Source organism: Octodon degus, unplaced genomic scaffold (genome assembly GCF_000260255.1).
Source record: "Octodon degus isolate 3935 unplaced genomic scaffold, OctDeg1.0 scaffold00061, whole genome shotgun sequence".
NCBI classification, from domain to species: Eukaryota; Metazoa; Chordata; class Mammalia; order Rodentia; family Octodontidae; genus Octodon; species Octodon degus.
Window position 1 is genome coordinate 2,111,233 of NW_004524637.1, and position 8,062 is coordinate 2,119,294.

General features: G+C 42.8%; 1 protein-coding gene across 4 annotated transcripts in view; it reads right to left on the bottom strand.

Moving 5' to 3' along the window:
* Positions 1-8: 8 nt before the first annotated feature.
* The window catches only part of Setd4 (SET domain containing 4), a 25,928-nt gene continuing 17,874 nt past the window's right edge, over positions 9-8,062 (bottom strand). For all 4 annotated transcript variants that reach the window (XM_023718732.1, XM_023718731.1, XM_023718733.1 and 1 more), the window contains 3 exons: positions 7,048-7,128; positions 1,528-1,651; positions 9-212 (listed from right to left, as the gene is read on the bottom strand). In XM_023718732.1, the coding sequence (XP_023574500.1) occupies positions 78-212; positions 1,528-1,651; positions 7,048-7,128 (340 nt within the window). In that variant the 3' untranslated portion in view covers positions 9-77. The remainder of the gene's footprint in view (positions 213-1,527; positions 1,652-7,047; positions 7,129-8,062) is intronic.

Below are 8,062 nucleotides of genomic sequence, written 5' to 3' on the forward strand. Positions count from 1 at the left end.
AATTTATTCCAACTGTGGCTTGAGAAAGGTTTCAGTAGCACCCGCCATAGGAGGTGACCAAACACATCTAGTGCAAGTCAGACAACAGTGGTCTGCAAACTGCTGAGGGTCTCAGCAGAGGCCTTGAGAATCTTCAGCTCTTCTGTCCACAACATTTCCACTAACGCAAGCTGGTTTATCAGAGACACTTTTTCATCCTTCATGTGAGAAACCTGAAAGTTATTTTAAGTTATTTCTTATTATAATAAAATATAAATGCATCTAAAATTTACCACTTAAACATTTTTAAGTGAACAATTCAGTACCATAAAATGCATTCACATTCTTTTATAATCAGTTTTACAATTTGTCTCCAAAACTTTTTTAAATCACCCTACACACAAGCTCTGTAACAATTAATAACCCTACTCCCTTTGCTCCAAACCCTTCTCTGTATTTCACTCTGTCTCTAAGAAGCTGCCCATTCTGGGACCTCAAAAAAACAGAATCATACAACATTTTCCTTTTGTGTCTCTCTGTTCAGAGTATCTTCAAGGATTATCTAAATGACTTTTAAAGTCCCAGGCAAATCTTCATATAAATCAGACTTCTCATTTATATGAAAACATAAGAAAAAGAATACTTAAAAAATCTAGTACAATAACATAAAAATCTATGCAATAACATGCAATTCCTTAAAGGTGTGGGCAAATATCCGGAATCATCTAAGGGCCCATGAGCTGGATGAAGGAATATAAGGTGCAGACACACAATGGGGCACTGTTCAGTCTCCCGTCCAAGTACCACCCAGGCCCAACCCTGCTTAGCTTCAGGATCAGACAAGATCAGGCGCGTTATGTGTGCAAAGGCCACAGACTATCGTTCAGTCTTAAAAAGGAAATCCTGTCATTTGCAACATCACCTGAACCTGAACCAGGAAGATATTACGCTAAATGACATGGGCCAAGTACAGATAGATAAAAATGTTTTCTCCTATGTGCATTGGGTAACGAAAGTTGAACTCACAGAAACTGAGCAGCAGGTGGTTACCAAATGGGGGTTGAAGAGGAAGGGGAGATGTTGGAAACGGATGTAGAATTTAGCTAGACAGGAGGAGCACGTCCCACAGATCTAGCGTACCTCACAGTGACTACAGCTAGGAACAATAAGCATACTGTACACTAGAAAAGTGGTCAAGAAGTAGATTTTTCCTACCAATTTGGTTTGAAACTGTCTCATTACTATTTGTTTCTCAATAAAATTATGGAGAAAAAAAAAGAAGTAGATTTTTAAGGGTTCCCACTGCAAAAATAGTATGTGGGGTGAGGAATATGTAAAAAGGCTTGATCAAAGCCATTCCACAGTAATGCTATATTTAGATCAAAATATCATGCTGCACACCCTAAATACATACAATTTTTCCCTGTCAATTAAAAAGATGTAGGGGTCAGGGAGATGGCTCAGTGGAATAAGCACTTCTCTGGCAAGCGCAAGGGCCGGAGTTCAATCCCCAGTTCCGCCAAAAGGTGTAATATTCTAGAAACATACCTTTTGAAGCACAGCAGTAGTCTCTTCTATGAGATAATAACATATTTTCTGCACTATGTTCAAACTTGTCTTCTCATTTGTATCTGAAATTACTTCCCCAAGAAGTACTTTCGTCCAGCAAGTACTAAAACCGAAATGTTTAATAATTTTAGCAGGCTTCGTAAAACGTAAAGATGACTTTCACATGCCATCACAATCACAGACTTTCTTATTCTCATGGGAGCATGATGTAAGTTTTTCCACAAGTAATTTCCTAAAACCTCCATGCCATTAGTGGCTCCTGTGGAAGATGGCACAGTACATGAGAGAAGGAGTAACCAGGACTGAAAAACCAGGGGATCGGGCACTCTTTGCTGAAAGGGACCCAATTTTATTATCATTATAACCCTGTGCCTGGCACACAAGTAAATGAAGTCGTATCCACCAGCTGTGGGAATAAGACAAGACAGAACATGAGGTAAGAGATGGGGCGGGAAAACAAGATCACAGCAGAAAGGAGTTCAGGCCCAGAGCTTCCTTCTCTTCCGGTGAAGTCTTTCCTAACAGGTGACAACCTGGAAGGAGGAGCCTACAGACAAGAAGCCTTTCTCTCTGTGCAGGTCACTCCATCTAAACACACACAGGGCTCAGGAAGAGCTCAGGCAGGTGGGGCCAACTTCTGGCAGGCAGAAGAGCACAGGGGGGCATTAGGGCTGGCCTGAGGAAGCCAAAGCAGGGTGCTGCTTCCCAAGGGCAGAGCAAATCTATACACAAGGAAGCATCAGTAGCCAGGGAAGAGGAGGATGGAGTGGCAGGTTGTAGGCTTGGAAAGGAAGTGACTCAGAAGATGGCTGCTCTGTCATGAGCGTGGTGATACACGTGCCAGGCAGAAAGTCAAAACAGCTTGGAAGACACAGAAGCCACTCAGTTTTGTCTGCACCTTCAGAGAAGTCAGCAGACACCTTGGGAACACACGAGTTCTCATGAAAGAAAGTAGAAAATTACTATGTACCTGGCATGATGTTTCGTGCATATCCATTACCTCATGTGACCTGCACAATAATCTACACAGACAGCACTGTTATCCCCATAGCAGACTCAAGAAACTGGAGCTCTGGAAAGTGGGAGACCTCACCCTGGGAGACAGAGCTAAATGGAGGGAGACAGGGTGCACAGACCCACACCAGGCAGAATCCCGGTCACATGCTATGTCTGCCACATCAATTGTCAGGAGGAACTCATTCGGGGGAAAGAAAGTGACTCTGGGACACATCGCAGCTTTATTTAACTTTATGCCAAAATGCCTGAAAACAAAAATCATACAGGCCTTGGTCCAAGGAAGATTTACGGACACTTACACGGGTTCACACAAGATAAAACATTACATAAGATGAATGATGGGGAGAACAAGACAAGACAAACAGGCAAAGTGAAAGATGCAAAAGTAAACATACAGCCAGGAAAGGGTCAGTGGTGAATCACAGGTCTTGGCATCCTGCACCTTTCAGTGGACCACAACTTTTGAGTTTTTATAGTAGAAAGAAACAAATATATCAGTTATAGAAGCCACCAAGTTTGTAAGATAAAAATGTATCATGGGATGAAGGTAAAAACATCTACCTAGACCCTCGAACAGTTCAGGAGCTAGACAAGCTGACCTCCACTCTACACAGTTGAAGATTTGTATAGAATTCTGACTCCCCCAAAACTCAACTTCTAAAAACCTGCTGTTGACTGGAAGCTTTAACAACCATTTACCCAGTTCATTAATACAAACCTGGTACGGTATGTGTATTATACATAAGAAGAATGCATAAGAACCCAGAAGATCAAGTGCCTGCAAGCAGGCACAGGGCCTGCCCTGCTGGCTCCGCCCCCGGGGCATGCTAAAATAGCAATTGAGACTGAGTGTTGTGGCGCGCGCCTATAATCCCAGCTCTTGGGAGACTGTAAACAGGTGGATCACTATGAGTCCAATCTAGCAGTGAGACCCTGAACACCCTGTAGACCCCACTTTTTACTGCCACGAGCAATTTATTATTAGACAGATGGCTGCCTCAACAGAGGCAATTAGCCTTATAGGCTACATTAAGCAAAACCCCAGAAGCACTTGACCTCACCAGAGTGACAAGAGTAGGTACCTCCATTATTACAGTAATGTCATATTCATTGTAGTTATTTGTGCATTTATGATCAATACTGCATCTTATCAGTATTGTTGCTACCAAGACCAGGGAGAGATTTTACTCCCAAGGCCCTATAGGAGGAGAAGGATTATCCACAACCACCACAGCAGGGACCCCTGAGCAAGTATCAGCTCTTGGAAATAATCTCATCCTATGAAATATCCTCAGTGAGCCATGCCAGGCTGTGTACTGGGGCAGAATCACAGTCCCTTCATAATGAGTCTCTCCCTTGATGCCAAGGAAAATATGTAGTTGTTCTTAGTTGAATTAAAAAATCACTAATCTTGGCAGTCACACAGCTGGGTGACACTGGCTTCCCACTGGTTTTGCTGTAAATAACACCTCTGATGTGTGGCTTACGATGACAATGACCTGGTTTACTCTTCAAGGACATGCAAACCACTTCTTGTGCCTACAGATGTCCAATGGGAGAATGGAATGAGATGGAAATGCTTGACATCTCCTTCTTCACACTATGTCTGTCCCCTTTGTTGCCTTAAGCTTTACGTTAGATTCTACCCAGCTCTGCATGTAAAAACTGTTGATCATTTAAGAAATGTTTTGTCCAAAACTATAACACAGAGTTAATCTAACCTAGACTCTCCTCTAAGGAATTACTGAATTTCCTGGGTGTTACTGAAGCAAATCAAGTTGACACCAATATTAATCATCACAAGCCCACTTTTTGTCAATTTGACTCTCAATTGTATCTCTTTAAACCATAATGTCCAAATAAAGACAGTAACAAGGCCATAATTCTACCTAACATGATACAACTACATCAGCATACAACTAAAACAGCACTAATTGCTGAGAAGATAGCTCAGCAGCCTAAGTGCCTGCCTGGCAAACGCCAGGTCCAGAATTTGATCCCTGGTACCGCAAAACTAAAAATAAAGAGTCCAGCACTGGGGAAGCTGAAAGCAAGAGGATCACCATGAATCCAAGCTTTGTAATGAGACCCTGCAACAACCAAATACATTTAAAAAAAACTTAAAAATTCAAATTCAAATTAAAAAGCACCAATTCCTTCCCTAAAGTCTGAATAGCTCCAAAACTGCTCAAAAGCTTACATCTGAAGTCTCATCTGAGGTATAAGGCAAAGTCTTAGCCATAAGTATTTGTAAAAATAAAAGCAAGTTAAACACATATACAATAGTAGAATAGGCATAAGTAAATACCTCTATTCCATATGGAAGTAATAAGTAGCAAGGAGTAATAAGAAAAAGACCACACTGCAGCAGGGCAAACATTCAACCCATGCCCAGAATTCATGGATGTGAGCTCCAAAGGACTTAGGGAGTCCTGATCCTCCAGCCTTGTCAGCTACAGCACAGCCACCTGTTACGATGGCTTGGCTTGGGCCTTCAGCTTTTCTCCATAGACATTCCACTTTCCTGGCATTTAACTTCCTGAAATCTCTATCGCAGGTTTAGGTTCACTCCCAGCCTCATGAATCAGCAGGAGTTACCTTCAGGGGTTCTAATTTTGCACACACACTGTCTGGTGTCCCAGGTCTTCCTCTCAAGTTTAGTTGGAAGTGTCTGTTATCCCAAAACTCTTACATTCTACATGCTTGCAAAACCAGCACCATATGTACAATGCCAAGGTCTGCCATCATCAAAAGCAACAGCTGAGCCCGCTTAGACCATGCCTGCAGCAGCCTCTGATTGCCTGAGCCTGGTGAAATGAATGCTGAGAAACCAATTTCCTAAGCAGACCCACTTAAACAGAATGCCCAGACTCTTTCAAATGAAAGATTTATTCTTTTACATCTCTGGCCCTTCAAAGATGTCTTGCTAATTCCTGACAAGCCCGCAGGGTATCTTCCCTTTTGAGCTGGTACAATACTCATTTTCTTTTTCATGGTGGTAATCTCTTCAACAACCACACTTTCTGTGGTCCCAACTTTACATCTTTCCTGGGAAAACTGCAAGTTTTTCAAAACTTTCAGTTTATCTTATCATATAAATTAGTCCTTCACCATTAAATCCAGCCGCATGCAAAATATCAGGACAAGAACAAGGCAAGTTCTTTGCCAGAACGTCATCATTTACATCTGAAACCCCAAGAGCATGGCCTCCACTGTGCCCATTTTAACCAACATTCTGGACTTCCCTCTAGAATGAAGCTCCACTTACATGACAGGGCTTCTGCAATCTGTATTTTTAAACTTTTGCAAACTCCGACAAACCACATGCAAAGCTTCTGAGCTACATGATGTGGTGTGTTCACATCAATGATCCTTCTTCCTGGTACCAATTACCTGTGCAAGTCAGCTTCCTCTCAATGTGACAAAACACCTGACATAAATAGCTTAATGAATAAAAGGTTCCTTTTGGCACATGGATTCAGGATCTAGTCACTGGTCACCTGCCGCCATTGCTTTTGAGTCTGTAGCAAGGCAGAAACATCATGATGGAAAGGCATTGTGGAAGAAATGTGCTCCACTCAAAGCAACAAGAAGCCAAAGCAACCGAGCAGCAGGGTGGGGGGCTTCCTCCTTCCACTCTTCTTCAGCCTGGGCCCCCAGCTTACAGGATACTGCTGTCCATGTTCAAAATAGGTATTCCCCACTTTATTTGCTTTCTGATATGCAGTTAGTCCCTACAAACATCCATACAGACACATACAAGAGTGTGCTTTACCAGTTTAATAGGCCTTTTTCAATCCAATCAAGTGGGCATCAAAATTAACTAGCAGGTTTACCATCTTCAGGAAGTATTCCCTCCACACTGGACAGCAAGAGGGACACTGCTCTCCTGACCAGTCCCAGGCTGAAGATGCCCTGTGCTGGACAGAGCACAGTGCTATGTGGTGACTGGTAGGCACAGGTTGGGCTGTGGGGGGCTGACAACCTCAGATGCACGTGAAGGAGCCTGAGTAGGACACCTGTCCTCACCAGGGGCTCCTCACACTGGCCTCCCCCAGGAAAATACAAGGCCTCTCCTCCAGCAGGGGCCAGACCGACCCAGGGGGAGCTGAAGGGGCTCTGCTCACCAGGAAAACACTGCCTGCTCAGAGACCAGTAAAACAGCACCAGCTCGCATGGGGCTGGCAGTGTTTGCTCTGAACCAGAAACATCAGGTCACTTAGGTGAACATTTGAGGAGAGACTGAAATGAAAGATCCTCAGAGCCATGTACTGATTGTAATCTAAAAACCAGAATTCCAGAAGTGGTCAAAACTCCAAAGTAAAACCACCCTAAGAGAGCGAATCACATAAAAAAGGAACGCTAACATAGGATGACAAGCCTTTCTCCTCTCAGGATGAGTTTCTGAATCCAAGGAAAAAATGCCCCAAAGTTATGTCCAGACTGTAACAACAGCTTAAGACCAACTCATGTGGAACTTACAATTTTTCTGCTTCCAGACAGAGCAACTTCAGAGCCGTGAGTAACCTCCATGATGGTCCATCCCACCCAAATGTTAAATTTCTAAAGCAGAAAAACAAACAGCAATAATCTGTCATTTCACTATTTACTGACACCATGAAAAACAGCTAGAGTCAAACATTTCCTTTCAAATGGGACCATAAAACATTGTTACTTATAAACTAAGTCAAAAACATAACCAATCACAAGTATTTCATAAATTCTAAGGAACAGAAAACACTAATTTTTTTTGAAGTAAAAAGCTACTTTCCCATCAGTTTTACTGAGAGGCAGAATTTGGTAAAGAGGCCATGGCAAGAGGGCATAACTCACAGTTCACACTGAGATAATGAGGGAGTTTAGGATTATCTGGCATCATTAAATGGATACAAAGCACCAGAGCCGGACTGCTTTCCCACTATTATTATTTAAAATTTGATATTATCCAGAAAATAAATTAGAAAGGGAGACCCTTTAACTCTGCCTAGCCCACTTGGTGTAGAACTGCCTAGCCACCCACGTCCCCCAAGTGCTGTACCATCACATAGCTACAGTGTACCCATAATGCCAGGTAATGGTTCTCCTAAGGACCAGGATGGCCTGCAACAGTCCAGTGCCATCCCTCCTGGCCACACAGCAGAGAAACTCACACAGGGCTCTCTGCTACAGTAATTTCAAGCTTTATGTTATACCCTCCAAATAAATATCTTTAAAACATCCTACAAAATCAGGCACAATGGTACTGCACACAGCAAGTGGGCAAGAAACACCTGCCTGTCAGCTAATGCAAGTCAGGAGAGCCCTAATACCTATAGAAATTCATGAGAAATGCCTGCAGGAACAATCTCAAGAGGGCAAGTGTATTCTCACCCTGACTAACTATATATACTGATACCTGGGAACTACGCTACTGCACTGCAGATGGTAATTTGTAACAGTTGTTTCATGATGGGAGTGCCTGTCATTGTGGTATTTTGAATATGGGCGGCTTGTCATG